Source organism: Rhopalosiphum maidis, chromosome 1 (genome assembly GCF_003676215.2).
Source record: "Rhopalosiphum maidis isolate BTI-1 chromosome 1, ASM367621v3, whole genome shotgun sequence".
NCBI lineage: Eukaryota > Metazoa > Arthropoda > Insecta > Hemiptera > Aphididae > Rhopalosiphum > Rhopalosiphum maidis.
The window spans coordinates 37,659,939-37,683,148 of record NC_040877.1 but is presented as its reverse complement, the minus strand read 5'-3'; the positions used below and the strand labels follow the sequence as shown (position 1 = coordinate 37,683,148).

Genomic DNA, 23,210 nt, shown 5'->3' with positions numbered 1-23,210 from the left:
CCCGCACCTTTACAACACATACGCGCACGTATATTATAATATAAGTAGGCTATTGTGCGCACGCCGCCGATCGCCGGCGTAAAAACACCGGCACAAACGACACCATAAATAATTGTTCGTGTGTGCAATATCCAACCTACGGGCCGCGTGCTTTAAGCGAGTGAAAGACACACGCCGACTGCGCACCGGCCACTACTGCCCGAAGATACGATCGCACGAGTTTCCACCAAATCGCACAGCCCGTCGTCCGTACCCGTACAGAATATCGTCGTGGCGGTGCAGTGCTGTTTACACGCGTTTAGATTTCGCACGATAACGCCGACCCACTGCAGCGGTATAGGTACCTGCAGCTATTAAATGATAAACAATATAGGTATACAGGCGCGTGTAGATCCAACGAAGTCTATAATGTGCGTACACCTAACTACTGTGATATGGTCCATCGTCACCGGGCCGACGGTCGATCTCGTCTCGGGTCAGATTCTCGACTTTAGCCCATTGATACACATTCGTCGACGTCCTTGATATTGGCCGAGCGAATGACACACCACCAAAACAACATAAACGGTGTCCGATGACGCGTTTTCGTGTGCATTTATGCGCTACACCATGGACGGCTGGCCAAGCGCGTCGTCGTCGCGTTAGGGTCATACCGTCCGCCGTCATCGATCGCTTCTGGTCAGACTGAAAGCGAAATCGCGCGCCCAAAACACACACACACACACACACAGCTGGCTGTCTGTATGAATGAGTGAAGCCCACCCCTCCTCCCCTCTACTAATGCTGCGTCGTCAGTTCGTCGAGCAAGACGGTTTTTGCTCTTTACTCGTGCGCATCAGAGCGTTCCAGCAGAACAAGTAGACCAAACTTGGATATGGGTCAAAGAGCAGCCTACTCGATTGGATCTCGCGCCGAATCGCAAAGCGTGCCGCCGGCACTACCGTGGATTTGCGCGTATATATGGGTATAATACGACTTGAGACGTCACCGCTATGATATTAAGACGACCATCGGCAAAAGACGGATGTAGACCTGATTTTAAGCCTCCTATCATATTTATGTATATTGTGTAATAATAAGAAGCTTAGCGTTAAACTCGGGCTAGCGCTAGCGCACGCGTATTTATGTGCGTGTATGTGTGAGTAGACGAGCGGTAAAGGATGTCAGACCAGTTAAGACGGTGCGGTTACACAATGAAACCGTATTCAAGGCCGTTCCCATACTACAACTATTATGATTAAAAATATCACGTTGAAAAGGGAACGACTGTCCAAAAACGGCTTTCGGTAAACGTGAAATATAGAAGGAAAATAGTGACGGTGTGTGTGTGTGTGTGTGTCTGTGAAAAAAAATAATAAAACCGATTTTCTAGCGTTCGCATCGCTATGTTTACGCACCTACTATCGTCACCGATGGTTCAAGAAGAACTCCCACGCCTAAGCACGTATAACATACACTACACGTGTATAAAGTAAAATGCAAAACACGTGAAAAAAGTGAAAAACCTGATGCCAGTATATCGCGTGATCGTTGCGTTGTATTGCGGAAATTGGCCATATCCTCTCTGCGGACACGTTTGCTCAGGTGCTCGTTGGAAATAATAACGAAATGGCGTTCGTGTGTTTGAGAAGCTCGACAAATATCGGTGAAAACGCGGGAGAAAATTCATTCAAAACAACTGCTGAAGAGTATTATTATACGTGCCACACCGTCGTTGCAATGTTTTACAAACTACCTAGGTATTGAATATCATAATAATAGAATATATTGTATTTACTGGCACGCACGGGAAGTTCGTATACCTACTATATATATATATATATATTATATTATTATGTGTGTGACTACGGTGTATCGCCTGGCTAAAAACGCATAAAAATATCTAGTTCCCTCCACCCCTTCACCGGCCAAGGACCGCGGCGACGATACATGTCTTGTCCGTGAGTGCACGTCCCCGTCGTCGGCCGGTGTCGGTGGCGGCGGTAGCGGCGGTGGCTGCTGTGAACCTGCCAGTCAGCATGATCAATGTGGGGCATATCTAATGAACCATGCGGCACGAATTCATCTACAATGCTTTTATAGTGCAGCCGCCGCCGCCGCCACCGTTGTTCATTGAGTTTTATACCGACGTTTAATGTGTCCGAGAGCCGACAACGCGTGTATATCCACCCAGTGTTTCGTTTATAATGTTTATATACATTATGTTATAAAAAAAAATAGCGGACAAATTACTGTCTATGTGCAGTAACTTTCAATATCAAAAAAATTGGTTTTACAATTTTCTTTAATTGAAAATCGTCTATCACTATATAACAGATCCGTCGACAATTTATTGTACTTGTATATTTCTAATAGTTGCAATGATTTTACCCTTTATAGAAATCGTTTTTTGATTTTCGAAGGAAAACATATGACTCTCTGCAATGTTTGTTGTTCCCCAAGAACTGTGACAAATTTTTGAAAACGTTAATAGTATGTTAGTAATTTTAATAAGTTTTCCCACAAGATAGATGAACCATGAACGATGGCAGACATTGTGGAGCCAGGAGATCATATTGATCAGCTGACCGAACATTGTAGTGATTAGCAACGGTCGGCGGTCACGCATGGTTCCCTGTTCGATCCATTCATACATTTTTTTCTTCTTCTTCTTCTACTTCTTCTTCTTACCAGAAGCTGCTCCCGGTATTTGCTATGTATGATGTGTACAAACATCCCATTCATGGGTGTCTTATGCTACCGTCGTCGTCGCGTAGTGTGAAATAGCTTCGGGCAAGGTCTCAGCCGCGGACCATTAACTGCTACACTGACTCCTAAACAGAATAATACCGGTTCGGTAACTGAATCGTCGTCGTAATAATATGTCTGCGGTTTTGTTTTTATTTTTCCCTCCCATTTCAAACCCGACTGACTGTGACAGTATTAAATTCAAAACACTGATATGCGTCAATTAAAAAAAAAAAAAAAAAAAAAAAAAAAAAAACGTAATAATAATATAACGTGTACGTAGGTACAAGCGTACTTGTTGAAGGGATATTCAACCCTACCTTAATTGAATATTGGTTGGTTATTTACGATATTGATCGTTGTTAGAGACAAAACATAGAACATTAAATAAAATATAATAAAAATGGCATCGAACAAAAACCGAAGAAACTATCTGTATTATTTGTGGTGACTGAGTATAGTGGCAGATTATAAAACCGATGACCGACAGCAGTTCATTGTGGAAGGACTCTACTGGTAACCTTGGATCGACCGGACGCTGTAATGAGCGAGAAGTCGGTGTTAAAAACATAACCAAGTTTCGAAAAATACCACAAAATTTTTAGTCTGACATCATAAAAAAATGAATACATTTATATGTATAAATATAGTGAACAGTTGCATCATAACCTTGATACTATGTGTGTGGTGAAAACAATAGGTTTCCACGTTCTGTAGCAATGGGAGCGATTCCCATCCGACCCTCTTCGACTTGCATTAAGTACATCGTTGTCCTTGACATCAGTCGACTCGAGGTTAAGAATTCTGCGAATTGATACGCGTCCCATGTGAATACACTGTATTTTTGATGTCGCATCTATGATGAAAACGACCAACCGTAACTGTGAAGAAATGTAACAGAACTAAATAGTTTTTGAAACTCAATAATCAATATAGTGGTTATGTGAATAAAAAATTATCCATTTTAACATTTTGATTTACATTAAAAATATTTCTATAACAAACTTCCCAACTAAATTCACTATCGTTTAAGTCTGTCGCTTTTCTATCGATATGAAAAACAATGATTTTACACCTTGTATGTGGTCTCGAAAGCGAAATTCGTTTGACCGTGGGACCATGTCAAATGTGCGCCACACATAAAAAGCGAATAAATCGTCTGCACGCAAAATCGGAAAATAGGAGAGGGGATTCAAATTATATTAAATGTCTGTGGATTCTAAGCCCGGAAATGACGTCACTAATTAGGGTGGGGTTTCCGATATGCATGCAATCATCTTGTATCCCATTGTTACCTGTTAAAAATGTAACCAGAGTGAATACCTCCTCCCTCCTATCCACCCCACACCCGTTTCCACTACGGCCCTATTCCACATCCACTGGCGATGACTCTCTACACGCCCTACACTGTGACGAACCGATTACAGTACGCGGCTTCCTACAAAAAAAGATTCGCCGACGAGATGGACTAGTCGATTAGATAGCATGGTGAATATACCGCAGACACACAAAAGAACGATATTTTATTACACATTATTATTATACCAAACGATTTATTGAATGTGTATAATGTATATTGTAATAGTAGAATAACACATATTATTATCATTATCGATATGGATAACGCTAACTCGAATTTCGTGTTTCGATAGTATATGATCGTATTATTATTAAATGAGTATTAGAGTAGGTAATCATATTATAAATACCTAACACAATTTTAAAAAAAAAATTTTAATTTGCTTTAAACTAAAATGAATTAAAATTTTTTAGTATTTAGTAATTGTGAAAATGTTTCATTTTAGTTGTACGTCTCTTGCACTTATTAATTATTATTGCAGTTGAAAAACCTTTCAAATAATTAACTGCAATAAATAATAAATACCGCATACTATATTTATAATAGTAATACAGTCAATAAATGACATACGTATACATAACGTAAAAAATAAAATCACACACACACACACACATACAAATATGTATATATAATAAACATACATACATACATATTATGATACTTGTGCAGTACTGGGCGCGGAATGAAAAGTAAAGTCAACGAATAGTATAGTCGAAAACCATTAGGACAGCGTACGAGTTGATTGATGATCGGTTTATCGGAGGAATGTTCATTGACTGGATGGGATGAAACGGAAGTGGCCGTGATTAGCGCGTACGCAGCGTTCTGACCGCAGTCGTACATCGCGGCGGCAATTGCTCCTCCACGGCAGCAGTAGTCTGGACAAAAAAATAAACCTTTTTTTTGTATCACACACACTCACACAAAGGAAATATACCTATACTAAGTATAAAAGTAACAATGAAATAATGTTTGTTTTGTTTTACATTATTCAATATATATACGCCTGTAATACACAAGACAGGAAACGGGTACCTATATCAACTATACAGGAAAAAAAAGGAAACGACACCCAACCACGGAGGTGTTCTTGGAATGTGAAGGTAGTACTTATAAAATAGAACGTTTTCGGTCACACTTTTCAATAACTTTTTTATAATGAAACTCTTCAACATAACCGCCATATAATAATATTACATTGGAAAAATAAAATCCCAGTTTTCTCACAACAACAATATTATTATTGTAATATTCTTTATAGGATAGCCATACATTTCGAATGTGTACGTACCTACGTATACTTTGCACGATAAACATAAATTAAATACGAAAAAATGATTTTTGGATGAATCAATATTGATTTTTTAAATTCTTATTCGACAATATTATTTTTAGTTTGATTTTCGGTCAAACAAATTGTAGACTGTATAGTCTAATCACACCGAATAGAGTTAAAATCATAATTTAGTCGGAATCCGTGATGACAATAATTACCTACTATTATTGTTGTTTTCATCGCAGATATTATATATCTCTAAATCTCTTTTAATTCCCACGATTTCGATGTAGATATTTCCGATGAAGACGTTCCTTTCCGTACACCACGACTATGAATCCTATACATCGGGTCCCTGCGCTTAGACGTATGTATAATATAGACATTACGCGCATGTGCGGCGTATGAAATGTCGATTTGTCTACGCGATTCGCGTGCTCCGGGGCAGAATAGAAGAGAAAACCGTGTCGTCACTACCGCCAACAGTCGTGACCGCCGTGTTTTTGGAGGCCCATTACAAAACGATCAGCCGGCGCAATAAAGACCTCACACGAAATAATGAAAAATAAAACGGGGTCCTCCCCGTCCAGTCACCTCCTCCACTGCCGGTTCTTCTGCTGCTGTGTTCTCATCTTTTACGGATTACCCGAAAATTGCCCCGCAATCAATTATCATTACCCGTTTTCGCGGCGGCGACATGACTGAGAGTGAACGGACGTGTTATAATAAAGTCGGTAGCTATATAATATTATATTATAATAGGACGGGCGCATTATTATTCCGTAATTTTCTTCTCTTTTTTATACATTATTATTCCTTATACCGACTTTATAAGCAAACGAAAATCATAAAAACATAAAAGCCGAATCAATAGCGTGTGTGGTACGATTGTTTCCCCGTGTCTACGTATACAAATGAGGACTTTTACAGTTCTGAATGAGTATTATAATATTATACAATTATGTACATGAAACTCTTTTACCGAGAAATTGTTTGTAGGTATATTGATTTTAAAATGTATATATATTATTCTATAAACACTATTTTATTTATATCTACTTTAAGGAATTGTATTTTTAGTTTATTCGACATTTTGGATTAGTGTAAGGATAACTTACCGGCAACTGTAAATCATAGTATATTTTTCTTAAGAAAAGCAAGAACGGTCTTAGTGATGATTTATTATTATTTATTGCTTTTGTGCTAATATTATTAAAACACACATCTATCTTGAGTTAAGAAATTAATGTTTAGTGTCTGTAATTATACCTATATCATTGTAAACATATAATTATATTATTAGAATATTTTCTTTGTCAAAATAACAAATTTATATTATTACATATTTTGTGAGGATGTTGAGTGATACCGATCAGAATATATTTTTTATAAACGTGAATAATAATAATAATATTTAATTTTGAATCTTAAATTTGTTGGTTTTCCTAATCTATTTATTTTTATCGACATTTTTCTGTTTCACGCAACCGTTCGAGAGCCATTTCAGTCAGAAATTATTGCTTTTAGTGAATTACCAGGTTCCATGTGCTACTGGTGACCCTTCGTTTTTCCAAATCAACGATATTAATCAATTTCCAACGAAAACGAGTCACGTAGTACAGTGGAATGTAGGTACATACATCTACCCGACAGTAGTGGAATAATAATAATAATAATAAAAATAATAATAAAAAAAAATGCACCTAATGGAAAGAGAAAAAATATCGAAAACCGATCGATGTTTTTGTTATTATATTATATTGTTTTGGTACTGAAGTCGTCGTTTTTTCAAAACACCACGGGTAACGTTCCGTGACACCTGTACAGTCTGCCAGTGTGGGAGTTCCAAATTATCTAAAATTTATCACAATTATTGATTGTTTCTAGTTCGACCAATTGGTCACACTCGGGCGGTATATAAAGAGTTAAGTATAATGGTGATTGATATTATTATTATTATCATTAATAATATACAAAACATCTAGTGGCTAATATTCAAAGGTATTACTACGTCGTGGTGGGAATAAAGATTTTTTGGAACTCCGAAGAGACCATAATACATGATACGCGGAGTTTCTTTTCACAATCACCAATCTAAGAGTGATTCAGAATTTATTTATTAAAATAAAAAGTAAGATTATAGAAACGAGAAAAATGAATCTTTCGCCTTTTCCCACAAATCGATTTGTAACCATCTCAAAGCTTTTCCACTTTGGCAAATTACACCGAGGGAGTGAAGGAAAAAAATATAAAAGAAAAAGCAACGGAGAAAAATAAAAGAAAAAGGTGCGTGCGTTATGTCTTTAGGCCATAACAAAAGCCGAGGAAAAATAACCGAGAGAAAACGAACTTTCCGTAATGGCGCAATAAATATCTAAAAGTAGTATATGAGAAGGGGTGCGTATAAATACATTTGAACACAGAGGCGGGGCGATGTGGTATAGGGTGCTAGTAGAATATCGTCGATTTTATTTTTTTTTTTGTTTTATTTTCAAAACCCTAGAAATATAAAATTTTAAAAACTTTTTCAACTGGTAAGATACTTTATTAAAATATAAAGTAAAGAAAAACAATTTATTTAATCGGCTTATACTGTTTTTTGGTCGTGCTATAGCATCACCGGTTACGCCTATACAAACGCTATTTGCTTACAACACTGACAGAGATGACATATTTTTGTATCCAGAAACCGGTCAGGCGCCAACATATAATTAATTATCTTATTAGTTTCACTATACTACTACACCCAACGTATTATTATTATTAATTATTATACATCTACTGTTTTTAAATTTATAATTTTTATTTACATTAGCAAGCAACAAAATAATAATCAAGAGTAATTTTAAAATATTAAATCAAAATAAAATTTGGTTTACATTTTCTATCAATTGATTTATATTTACATAAAAAATGTAATAAAATAAAATATTTGAAGAACGAATCTTAACGAAAAATAACAAAGAATGCTAAAAATAGAGTAAAACGAGTATACTATTTTAAAAATGTTAATTTGAAAAAAAAATCTGTATTCGATGAATTTATACCACATATTATGAGCTATACATTATTTGTACAATAAGCAAATTATTTATTATTTTTAAATGTTAACATGATAATATTACAAAATAAGTTATCGTCGGGGACACTTTCATCTATGAAATTCTATGACGAACTTATTATTATAAATTAATTTCATTTTTATAGGATGTGGTGTGTTTTTTGATATCAAATCTGAAAGTATCTTTAAAGTATAAATCATGGCTAGGGCAAGGATTTATATGCACCAAGTTAGTTGAGATAAAAAATAACAATATTATTGTTGAAATTTAAATATACATACTATACAGTATTGTAAAAATAATAAATTGTTTCATTGTTAAAATACTCTAAAATTATGCTTTGACCATCGACAACAATTAATAAATGTCATATTGAATGAATTTATCATTGGTGTACCTATATGTAATATAATATATTCTACCTGATATATTTATTACAAAACATAGTTAATATTATTAATATTAAATATTTATGATAAATTTATTACCATTGAAAATGGTATAATATATATGGTAAATATATATATATACTCGTAGTATATATAATATTTTATTATAATTTGACGAATTATATTATGATTATTTAAGCAAGACTGTAATATTTATTTGGCAAAAAATAATTTTCAATTATTTAATGTCTTAATAAATAGACCATATTTTACGAAAATATGATATATGTTTGTCAATAAAAAATACTGTTAAATTTATATTTTATATTATAGCACTATATAAAATCAATAAAATGGAATTAAAAATAATATTGAATAACAGTTTTAATAACGTTCAATACATAATATATTAATAATTAATATAGTATAGTAACTTGTCTATATTGTTCCGATTTAAAATAAAATATGTGTAACTTGTGTTTTAGAATTATTATGCTGGAATAAAATCTCGGACGAAAATAAAAATGGTTTCTGTAGACATTAAATAAATCAGATTAATCTCGGCTTGCATAATAATATTATTTCGTTGGTTCAATTTGGATAAAAAATTTATTTCGTTAGTATTTTTTTGTTTTTGTATTTTCGGGCACGTCATATTATTTTGAAAATGATAAATTCAGCAGCACTCCGTTCTCATCTCTCGCTATAGCTCATGGCCCGCAATGTGCACGCAACTGTGAAATATGACCGTGTACCACTACCCAGCAACCCCGTATATATTTTCGATCCGGTTTTCTACTATTATACAACAGAGGTATTATATTTTCTGTTTTTTTTTTTTTTAATTTCGCGGACCGTCGACTACCCCTTACCCGGGGAGTCGTGATTGATTGCGCGCCGGTCTCGCGAATTATATTCAAATTTGACCTAACACTACGACGACAGTTTCATTAGAAAACCCCGACGGAGTTAAATCCAACTTACGATACTCTTATAATAATAATAATAATAATAGTAATAATAATAATAATAATAGTAATAATCAAAGACCAAAGCGTTATGACAGTGATGAATCGCGATAAACGTAATCGCCAATCATAAAATAAAGATGCCCTAAAAGAAGACAATAAGAAACTTATTCGTTCGTCCATGAATTAAAAATTTTTATCAAAGTAAAAAATTCCATTAAAATCAATAGAAGTATTCGATTTCCTTCGAACTGTCTTTTGTTTCTCTCAAATCATCATAAAATTACTTATGAAGAATATAAAAAATACAAAAATAAAAAGAACTACTAAATTTTCTGACTTGGGCATAATACGTTACTCGTGGTTAGACCACGTTTTCATCGAATATTTCAAAGGCCAACGCCTGTGTGTGTGTTTATGTGCGTGTGTGCGTGCGAGTGTGTTTTAAAGAGAAAAAAGAGAGTAGCGGAGGTCGTACACTGCTCGTACCGGTGAAGTTTCAAAGTGTTGCGACCATAATCTGCAAACAGCATTGCGGGCTTGTGCGATCCTTGATCCTCGGACCGTGAACGGCCCTCCGCGGTATTATTTATTTCTGCGGTTGTTTTCCGAGGGATAATCCAATCTTGAGAAACCGGGTGTATAATAAACAATGCGGGGAGCTTTTTAAGTGCTTTCCGCCCACAACAGCCTTTATCTTTCCGTCTACCCCATACCCTCCTCACCAGCATCTCTACAAACCCGCGTATACGCATCCCGCCTGATGTTCGCCGTTTCTTTCTCCATCTCTTTGACGATGGTATTATAAAACGGTAATGGCAAAAATACAAGCTCGATCCTCCTCCCGCACCACCACCACCACGACCACGACCACCAACGTCTCATCAGTTAACCAAACTCACGCCACTACTTCGGGTACATACATTTGATGTATATCAACAGTTTATTTATATACACATATATTTATGATGTGTGTGTGTAAAAAACTTAACAAACCACCACTCCTCTCCATCATAAACCACTTTTGATCATATAAACCTTCCCGCCGTCTCTTCGGTCAAAGCAGAAAAAGCGTTTTCACAATTTTCACAAACCCTGGAATTAATTTCTCCTTAACGACGAAATTTCCGCGGCTCCCTACTCCATGTTTCTTTAATGGAATCCTATAAAAGGCTTGTTTTGCACTTTTGTACCCGACCGAATGAATATCATTATAAAACATATTAAACGAGATGCGAAATTATTTATTATCAAAAGTTAGGTTCTGAAACATTCATAACATCTCGTTGTCGTCGAGTTCATAAATCTCTCAACAATTATATTAAATATATATATTTTGCGTACATGTTATACATTTTTATGAACGATTAATGTAAGTACTCCGATACTAAAAAGTGTTAAAAAATAAATAAATCAACGTAATGCGATGTTCGTCATTTAATTATACCGATTATTGTTCACAAACGTTTAGATATTAGAAAATGTTAGGTATATAATATTATTTTTACAGAAAATATTTACGATAAAACGTCGTTATCTAGGGTATGTTGACGAAATAACAGTTTAAAAATGGTTTATTTTTTAAAAAAAAAGCTTTGCTCCCGTTACTACGACTGCGACGTTGACAAAATAAGAATTAAGCTTATATAATATGCAAATAAGATTTATTAAATATGTATCTTCGCTGTGTATATAAGTACGTATGAGTGTATGCGATAGTGAGCAGTATCTTAAGGCTTCGCCGTCGTTCGCTTCTTCGGGAATACGAATAAAATATTATATGTACCGTGGTGGTGATATATCGAAGGGAAGTCGATGAGGTATTCCAGCAAACTTTGGAATCGTGAGAATTTCCCACCAGGTTCTATATTATTATAGCGTCTTCGTCGTATACAATTGGAGAGTAGTGAGTACGAATGTAACGAGCTGAGGAAATACGAACAGAAAACCGGACCATTGTGGTCGGCGACCGGCGTAATCGATACTTTACTAGCCATATTCAATTGCACTTGTGTGACAAGAGCACTGTGAGATATTCGTGATTCCCGGACACACCCGAAGGCACAAGCCACTCTGAAATCGAAACTGCGATGCAACCTTCGTCGTCACTAGGTGTCGTCGACGGCGAACAGTACACGCTATACGCATACACGTGTAATGATATAATATTCGTATAGTCTTCGATTTCCTAGGCATGATATTCAGAATCACGACGTATATATACGTCGTACGCGTGTTATAGCCGCATGTGTAATACCCATATTCGGTTGAAGCAAATGTGCAATTCAATAATATTTACACGAAAACAATACGTTGCGCAGTATTTGATGTTATATAAAATATGTACCGACAAATCGGACTAAAAAAATATTATTAAATTCGAAACGGTTAGATAATGATATAATAATAATTATTATTATTTACCCCAAAACGAGTTTCAACAAACTAGTTTGTTTGTTTATAGCATGTAGTGTATTCGTGTACGGACAACAATATTAAACTTAATATTATTTTTTTTCCATCTGGGATCAATGGGTAATCGTTCGGTAAACATCCGACAGTATATAATATGTAGTTCAAAACACTTATATACATATAAATACATGCATACCTTTATGTATACATATTTACCTTATAGCAATATACACTCGTCGAATCCCTCTTTCGGTAGCTGCTGCTGTCAGCTGCATCACTGCTATTATTATTATTATTATTATTATTATATATACCTGATTCATCCTAACACACCTTTTGCAGGCTTTTACGATCAAGTGTCCCCCCCCCCACACACACACACGAACACACATTCATGGCGTACTCGCGCCGGTTTACAGTTCCTCGCTGTATCCCTCTCGCTCAATCTCGTTCGAGTAAACGAACCTGGCGTTTAATCGATAGGGATATATTATTATACATACACGGCTGCCGTCACACATATCATATATACCTCCTGTATACACGCCGCGCGGGGTAGCCGTGACAATCCCGAATTTATTAACTCCCCATTGTGCGCGCCGACGAGAGGGACACACACACAAACAACAATATAATAATAGTGTTATACCGCCGACTTGTGCAGCGTCTGAAACTGCGAGGGACGTGGTTGACTATACGACAATGTAAAGAATTTCAGTATTTTATTCTCTTTCCAATGTATGGGTAACGTTTTGAAGTTTTTTTCTTTTATGACTTTCTGACACGACGACAATTGCCTCATCGTCTTACCTCGTCGCTATATAAGTGCTACACGTCGGTCATAAAACATAAAATACGGTTTCGTTCAGAGTGTTGTTTCGTATACACGGTAATATGTTTTGCCGGCGCGAACACTAGTGGCGTTTAAATACCGGTCCAAAGGCTACCACAGCCATCACCGTCATCGACGACGATAGTCGTTCCGGTAAATCGATCATCCGCGACCACGGTTCAAAACATATCAGCGTCGCTCTGCCTCTGACTCTGTTTCTCATTTTCAATACGACGATCTAAATCCGTACCACAAGCAATTTTAAGCGCCGGCGTCGTGAATTCCGGTCGTAACAATATCGGCGTATTTTTATTTTGGGCGTTACCTAATCCCCAGCACAATATTACGTGTCGTACTATAATATCATCGTACGTTTTGACCTGACTCGCGTATACTATAACTATTATGGTGCATCGCGCTGCTTAGCGTCTACTGCGGCGGTAGGTAACGCGATCGTCCGTGCAGGGCGCAGGGCGCGCAGCAGCACCACACGCCCCGGCGAATTCGCCGTCGTAGACCATCGGGGCCACCCACGCGGGCCGCGGCACGGCAGCCACACACATTGGTACACACGTCATTGCGCATCATTAACCGCCGCGCACCGCACGCACGTCACATCACGCGGTCCCGTCGGCGCGCGCGTTAAGTAGCGTTTTTCACGTGTCGTCGTGTGACAATCGTCACGAGCGTGCGACAAATTCGCGTCGGGATCAGCCGTGTGAGACCGGCCGGTGGCGTGCGTGCGGGCGAAACGTATAATGTATATGATCATACGTGAAGAGGGAAAAAAATGATTTAAGCGTCACACGTCGTTTAACGGGTCTTTTGATGAGCGGTGGCGGCGGCCAAAAAGGCAGTCGCCGCCACACGCAAATCGTGTAATGTACGACGACGCAGCCGCGGCCGATAAACGATTGACGCCGCCCGCGGTACCGCTGCACCGCCGCCGGCCGACTCGACGTCACGGACGATTGTGTGTGTGTGTGTACTATATGCGTATGTTATGAGCACCGGGCCAGGAAAAGGCGTTAAGTTATAAACATTTAATTACCGCGGCAGCCGTGCGGTCTTGCAACGTGTCCATATAATTATTTATATTTTTCTGTAGATTTTCTCTCCTATTTATTGACGTTAAAAGGCGAATAGATATTTTATGCAATAGCCTTTAATAGTTTATGCTTTTTTTTTTTTTTTACAAAAGAGTATGCGTCCTAGTTATTCGAGTACCTACGCGTGTGTACGTGTACAACACTTATTGTATGTGAAAAAACTCGATTCGAAAAAAAATAACGTCCAAATATAATATATATACATAATATGTCGTATATTGTATATACACGTATGTGGTATGTCGTACCTATGTATATGTATAGAAACGCTTTTTTGCCTTATGTGTGGCATTTCGATTGCCATTCCCCAAAGGAACCATTACACGGCACAAAGGACGAGCGGGATGGAAACAAACGTTTTGTAACCCGTAAAGCTTTTGCGGGCGCGGTTTAATAACACAAAAAGCTCTGTGCTGGCTTTTTCGACTTTTGGCGCTTATTAAATATTTACGGCCCCACTACCACCCGTATACGTACATATACATATTATACACTATATAAGCGTACGACAGAGTGGAAAAGTCGGGAAGAGAGAAAGAGAGAGAGAGAGAGAGAGAGAGAGTGAAATGGTGAGGGGTGACGTTCACGGAGATCGAGAAGGGTGAAAAAAGCGTACGTAAAGCGTTTTCGGGTTTCCGGTCCGCCCATTGGCCAATGGCAAAGGGTCCTACAGGAACCTCCGCGCGGCACATGCGTCATCCACCACCACTCTGACGTCTCTGTGGCAATACACGGTGGCGGTGGAAAGGATTTTTGACGGGGGCCCAAAAAAATCAAAGTATGCGCCGTCGTGGGGTGGCTCCAACGGGGACGATTTCAAATATTTACGAAACCCACGAATTCGGCACGCTTCGATGCTGCAAATAAATAAAAAAAATTTCTTCCTCGTCACATAAACCGAATGAGTAAACAGGATTAGAACTGGCGATACAAGGACGTGTGCAGTGCAATACGATATTATAATATTGTCGTCTGGGTTAAAAATAAAACTAACGGTGAAAGATCGACATTCGTCGACTATTGCACCTATACTAACCTGCAGCCTTACGAACAGACTATATTATAATTCTATATTATTAGTAGGCACTACAAAATTGATACTGTATAGCTGCAGGTAGTGAGAAATTATTTTTCTCGTTTGCACTTTGGTTGAAAATAATCTATTTTTATTGTTGTTTTGCGCATTTATATAATTTTTGCCGTCTCTCTCCGGCGGCGGCGGTGACGGCGGTGGCAGCAACCGTACATAATAATAATATTATAATATAATATTATGCAAAAACAGATAGAGATAAAATATTATAACATAATAATAATATACTAGAGGATAAAAAGATGAAAAATCAGACTCCGCGCTTATGTGGACGACGGGGGTGTGCGGAGACAACGGTGGGGAGGTGGCCGTCCCCACCGCGCAAATCCCTTTGTCCCGCCCACCGGCGGCGGCATATAGGCACCACGACGACGACACTGCCGCCGCCGCACATAAGCCACCCCGGCCGGTCGTCGGCGGCGGCGGATACACATATTGTGCACGTCGTCGCGCGCGCACACACGCACACCGTTAGCCGTACTCGTCGTCGTCTCTAAGTCTCGTAGTCGTCGTGGTAGTCGTGGTCGTCGTCGTCGTCGTCGTCGTCGTCGTCGTCACACATCGCATCGGTCACAGGATTCACTACCCCTCCTCCCCAAATTATATTGCGCCCCCTCGCGACTCGTGTTCGCCGCGTGCGTGTTATGTGCCGGCATGGTGTTAGGCGGCGATTCCGTTGTCGGTGAACTCGGCGCGGCCGCCACCAAACTGGATCCGTCCTGCAATATCGGACTGTTCTCCGCGCTCAGGCCAGCCATGGACCTGTCGACAGCCGCGTACCGATACAACCAGAACATGATGGAATACTACACGTGTGAGTACCGAAGCACCCGCGTGCCTGTGAAGTTATAATTATCGTAGGTCCCTGTGTTATCATCGGCACTAATAACACTATAATATTATTACACAACTACCTATCTAATACAATACTTATGTGCGCAAATATTATGTTTGATAGTATGTCTGAGTGGTTCGTACCGAACGTACAGAACGTCAAAATGTTGGGAACCTTTAGTGCGCTTAAACCATGTTAGAAGCATTATTTCCTTATAGTCCGCACCGCACCAGCGCAATAGTAAGCGTAGACATCGCATTCATATAGCGTCATATTTCCAATATCGTTCAATGTGAGTGCGCTTGCGATCACGTTTTCAATATCCTACATAGTTGGAGACCTTTACTATAGCTTGAATATAGACGTTGGAGGACCGTTTTATTGACCGAATCGATTGTTGTTGCAGATTACCTATAACATGCGATTATTCGTGCGCGCACTGCAAAATATATTCGTGTATTCCAACCCGACGGTTGTCCGAGTCAAACGCAACCAAAATATAATATGTCCGTTAACCGGGAAGACGGCCATAGCGATATCTTACCCGGAATATCGAAATATATTCGTTTTAATTCTGTCGTAGGTACACACGCACCAATTAGCCGGAAAAAAAGCGCTCGGGCTCGATTGGCACAATAATAATACAAACGTATGCAACTCTCCTGGCACGATATTTGGTACCGTCCAATTAAGATTTCTTCTCGGTCCATTCGAGTAGACGACAACGGCTCTTGATTGTCTTATATACCAGACAAATAGTCATTTTCGTATCCCAAAAATAAAAGATTTAATTAGCCACAAATTACCAAAACTGCCGTTGTATGTGGAGACCACAGTTGAAGCTATTTTTGTTGTTCATCGCTTTTGTGTGTTTATCATGCCAGTACGTTTAAATTTAAATTTTATTAAAACTTTTAAAATCGTTCGGACTTGAGATTAAAAAATAAAAATAAAATTGATTTTTTTGTTAATATATCAAATAATACATTTATCATTGTGTTCTGTACTTACAATTGAATAATTGTATAGCTTTTCAAATTCGGATTAACCGGTACATTTTTCTTTAAGCGCGGATTACTTGATGATACTCAATTACAAAATAGAACATTTAAACTGTATCAACGTTAAGAATTTACTTTTTTTTTTAATCCAGTAAGTATCCGGAGTAATTCGTTGTAATATCAATAATGATATCATCATGATTATATTTCAGACACGGGGCGACCGATATATATATATATATATTGCATACACGTCGAGTGGTGTGTGCGCGCGTGGCCCTTTAATCGACACTCGATTCTATAGGGTAGATTCATTAAAAGCAACAAGGGCGAGTAATCCCAAAGGGCCAAACACTCTTAACAGGGATAAAACTGCAATCTCTGTGTAGGAAAAGTTACTGATTGTTTTCGCAACAAAAACCGATCCAATGTGGGCAGTTTATCTTTTAATGCACACTGCATGGTGTGTTTTTTTTCACGTCCATATCGACCACCGGAGTACACGTATTTTATTATTTTATTTTTTTTAATTGAATTGTATACGCGTCTCGAAATGGCAACGATGTAAAGTTTCGTCAGAGATAGCCGCGGTAAATAAAATACAAATCCCACACGTTATACCATAATGTATAGGTAATATGCTTGTATTGTATGCGTGTACCGGTTCTCTGCGCGATTTCGCAGGGTTTTTTTTTTTTGAAAATATAAATATACCAAAATAATATTTTAGTACGATAAAAAATGGTTATTATAGAGTCGACTCGTTTGATACGTATCGATTCCGCGGCGGTATATTTCCTGTGCGGCGAGGTCGTGAATTCACCAAGGGGCTCTTCGCCGAATAAACACTGCCGTGTAAGCCGCGGCGAAAAGGTGTAGGTGTATTATTTACGCGTATAAATATAAATTAGCGGATGTTTATTGTTTTCACGGCGGCGCGGAGACTCGAGAGCCACAACATGTCGACCCTTAATAGCCACCGCCCTCTTAACCCCGTCGTCGGTACTCGAGGATAATCTGCTTAATTCGTCGGCCGACCCCCGCAAAGCCCCAAACGAGATTATCTCGTTAGACCATCTGATACGCGCGCACACGACTGCGGGTAGTTTTGTCCGTAATCGTAAACGCCACGTACCACACCCACAAACACCCACAAACACGAATATCTACACACACGCGCGCGCGCCCGCGTGCAAACGGCCCAGCACGATAGATTTTTCGTACGATACATGCATTATTGTTATTATTATTATTGTTATTGTTACTATTACTGTATATATGCTGCGCGGTATTATATTGCTGTTGTCGTTGTTGGCCGGCCGAACCGGACCTTTTCACACTTTTCGCCCGTCCGATTCGGACCGTCCGCCACTCATTTATTGTGCGGTCGTTGTAAACAAAATGATTGTATTAAACCGCCGCACGCGCCCTCGCACAATGCAGGCAGATGTTTTAATTAAAACGCGACGAGCTTTGCCCGTTAATAGGTGCGCACAATATTATATATTACTATTACTAATAGTTGTTTACATACGTCGCGTATGTTGCGTGCATGCCGCCGCGGATATCGTTTTCCCGTGCGGCGACGCTGCACACCGAACATATCGAACGCTATACTATACAATATTATTATTTATAACCGTTTCGATCTACGCAATCTTCGAAATGATAATATTGCAGTGGTCGCGGTCGCGCAAATATTACCGTGATGCCTGTCGCGCGGTCGAAGAAGTCGCACGACGTACGCTGCGTACGGTATCACGTTATATGCCTGGTGAGTTCTTCGGAGAACGCGTCGCGATGATGCCCGTTTCGTCGCAGTGTAACGATTTCGCGTGCGAAGCGGACGTCCGGAATGCGTTCGTCATAAACCTAATAATATAATATATTATTATAATACGTATGGTATGACATTGGCGAGTAAAAAACCGGGACAATACGTGGTTGTGGTACTACTACTACTACTACTAATAATAATAATAATAATGTTTAGGCACTACGACGATCGCGTACAACGATACTCAGGCGTGTATTATATATACTACGTGCAACAATTATCGGTTTTCGGGGATTGATTTTTTTTTTTTGTTATACACTCTCGAGTTTTGCGGTGTGCCAATAGGTGTATAATACGAGCGTATGACACATAGTAGTATGCGATAATAACCGGCAGCGTAAATATACGTACACGCGAAGACGGCACGGACAAAAGAAGAACGCGTCGATCGAATCACCGTGTACCCACACGGTTATAGTCGTGTCTATTATGTATGCAATATATATTATTATTATTGTTGTCCACGGTGTAATATATTATGATATATATTTATATATGTGTGTGTGTGTGTGTGTGTGTGTGTGTGTGCACAACTAGTACATATAATGTTTAATACTTGAAATCGATCCTTTTGTTTTGTATCTTCGCCAAGGCTATTTAACGAGTACACATACTATAACAGATTATTGTTTATTGTCGTTCGCAGGTCACGGCGGTGTAAATCAACTGGGCGGAGTGTTCGTAAACGGCCGGCCGTTACCGGACCTGGTCAGGCAAAGGATAGTCGAGCTGGCACACAACGGGACCCGACCGTGCGACATATCCAGACAGCTCAGAGTTTCTCACGGATGCGTTTCGAAAATCTTGTCCAGGTAATAATCGCTGCAACGATGGGGAATTGTTAATTTTTTCCAATCGCACGTATATAGACCAAACTGTATTATACTCAATGCATTATGCCATTATCGGTTCTCCCGAAATCTCGACCGGTGAAAATACCATATATTTTACACAAGCTGCGGCCCGGCCGAAAGCTCTACCGAGCGCAATAAACTCCAACGCATACACTGTTTACAGTATTTATCTCGCCGGAATCATCTGCGTATATCGACTATATCGACTGCTACGCCGTATTAAAAAAGTCCTAATACTTGAGTGTATACCACGAATAAGCAGATTATTGTGTTTACCACTAGATTAAAAGCCTTTTAAAATAAACAACCGGCGACTTTTTATGATTCTAAGGACGATTTCCTTTCTTCTCTGGTATTCATATTTATTTTTTTTTAGTAACGTCCAATTCAATATATGAAACAATTACCATAGTACACCGGAACCAAGATAATGGATCTACTCTCTCGAGCCTCAACCGCAACCGATGTCCACGGGTTTTTCCCCCGCTTCCGGTTCTTCCTGGGACAATATCGTCCCTGTATAATATATATATAGATACATTTATATTGTATTTGTTTTTTTTACAAACGTACCCTAATAAAATAGAGAAGGTCGTAAAAACCATGTCGCCGCTATTAATTTTTATGTTACTCACCCATTCTCTCTTACCCGTAACGCGAATCTTTTTGCCATTTATTTTTTTTTGTTCGCGGAAACGGGTTACGCGTGCTAGTGTATTACATGCATTATGCATTAAGGCACAAGTGGACCTACCAACAAAAAAAAAAAAAAAATATCAAGTACGCAAACTTCATATTGTGTCTATAGTCTACACACATAATACAATGTACGTATACATATATGCGTGTATATTATTTTGCGATAGAAGTACCCTAAATTCGATTTAAAAATATAAATTGTTTGTAATATAATTTATATGATAATACGCCGTAATCAAGAGCATTGGGCTTTCGATTATAAAGTTAATAGCATATAATATTTTCACGCCATTAACAAGAACTGTCATCGAAATCATTCGTGTGCGTAATAATGATATGATTGCTAGCAATAAATTTGCATTATAGATTATATCCGTACGCTTTAGCCAATATCGACAGCAAGAAAAACTATATTTGTTCTACTGTCTGAAATTATTTAAATATTATAATTTATATACATAGGTACTCTCAAATTACATCGTAATGTCAGAAGCTTTATTGTATATAATCAAATAAGTTCTAATAAAATTGTTAACAGTTCAAAAACGTACATCCGTGTGTTGTACCTATATTATATATATTAACAAAGACAAAAAAATTAATTTACAACAACTGTGGCGCGAAAACCTACCTACACATAATCGGAACTGTTTCTCTCTTTTTTTTTTTTCCGTATTTTCATTATAATATACTGCCACTGCATCGTAGCGCATATTATGTACGTATATCGCTTAGAGTATCTCCCATCCGATCCGTTTCTTCCGTCACAGTCTCCCGTCCCTCAACCGTTGCAGGCTCTGTCGCAAGTTTCCGCCCGACGCGAGTTTTATAATAACATTAACCGCGGCCGCGTGTATTATATCCGTGCGACGGCTTCTGGGAAGTGTCACCGCCTGCGCGCGCGTGCCCAGGCTAAGTGCAAAATTGAGTTAGCTATATACGCACGAGAACGCGGTGGTGTGTAATACGGTTTTAGTTCGGTCGGCGGCGGCAGACCTATAATAATAATAATAATAATAATGATGATAATAATAATATACGCGACGAAATTATTATATTATATAGGGTCGGCGGTACGTGTATATACATTTATATAGACCGCGGTGGCAAAAACAACCGTGAAAAATCGTTGTATACGCCCGTCCCGCGAACAATGATTCTCGATTATATTATATCATATATTAAATATGATTTCCAACACACGCGCGAAAGGGTTGCCCGTCGTCGGGACCGTGTATAATATTGATAAATTCGTAAAAACCGAACAGCGATACATCCCACGGCGGCGGCGACGGTTTCGATCCGCTAGCACGTCACATAATAATATACAATAATATAATATATGCATATTAGGCAACGGTATCGTAATGTTACGAATATTATTGCGCACGAATGTGTATACGATATAATAATATTAATTAGTAATCGTATCACTTGGATTTTTAACGGTGTACATACATATCTGTAGATGTGGCCGAGTATGAAAATATATACGGTCGCTTATACTGTATAAAATATCATAACAATCACCTGCACAATACTGCACAATACTATTTCTGTATTCGTCGATTTTATCACGGAGATCGGCTCTCGGATCACAATAAACAGCGCACGCCACATATTCTTATTCGATGTAGTGTATACGATAATAATAATAATAATAATATCGTGTGTGTGTGTGTGGTGCAGGCGGTAGCGCAAACGACGGCTGTAACCGGGTCGGCGGCGGGTCCAGTTGCCACTGGGAGGGGGTATAGGTGAATTAATAATCGTATATCTCGCGCCGACCGCGCGTCCAAGAATAATATATTATTTTCGAGTCTTGTGTATTTTTTCGGATAAAAAAAAGTGACTTAAAACTCTTTGTGATTTGCGTACACCGGATCGTATTTTCGACTCTCGTGATTTTGGCTCAGGTGTAGACATTGACAAACTGCTATGTACTATAAATACCACTTTAGATACGGAGATTTTGGGGTCGAAAAAATACACCGCTTTAGAAACACAGTTCTAATTTAACGACTCGTTTGTTCCAATTAAGCTGCTCTGAACTTTGCGTTTTTAATGCGTCGAGACAATATTGTCAACGCGATCACTGCGGCGTGTTAATTGAACCGTTCTAATAGCAAGCTGACTAATTTTTCCCCAGCAGTTATGGTTTTTTTATTTTTATTTATTTATTTTTTTAAAAGCGTTGTACATTATTTTCAATACTCGGACTAAACAGCGTCAGTGATATTAACATTTCACCGCGTTCCGCGCCCGGCATGCAAATACTTTTCAGTGTCGTTTTTAAAAGCACCGGAAACAATGGTCGGACCTACATGAATAGACTAAAATCTGCATTTTCTATATACTATACGCGGGACGTGGAAAGGACGAAAAAATTACAATCTTCCAAACACAATGATAATAATATATAATGTTATGTGTGTCTGCGTATATTATTACTATAATAAATAATCACTATATAGCTCCTTTGTTTTAAACGGGATCGTGTCCCGGAAGTAGGGCATCTTCATATGCATATAATGACCAACGGTCATTTTCCATATCCTGGTGATATGACCATCGTCGCGGGGAGAAGGCCTTTCATATGGTAAAAAGGACGCATTGTTTTTTGCAGCACTCGGAGGTGTGCCTTTTACAGAAAACCAAATGCGGTGATCACGAACTCAAAATATGCGTGGCCACCACTGCAAACACATAATAATATAATATTGTGTAATATCATGTGTGTTATCGAATGTTAA

General features: G+C 38.4%; 1 protein-coding gene across 1 annotated transcript in view; it reads left to right on the top strand.

The window, feature by feature from the left end:
* The window catches only part of LOC113547781 (paired box protein Pax-5), a 68,833-nt gene that overhangs the window by 25,559 nt on the left and 20,064 nt on the right, over positions 1-23,210 (top strand). The window contains exon 4 of the mRNA XM_026948273.1: positions 19,551-19,716. Coding sequence (XP_026804074.1) covers positions 19,551-19,716 — 166 coding nt within the window. The remainder of the gene's footprint in view (positions 1-19,550; positions 19,717-23,210) is intronic.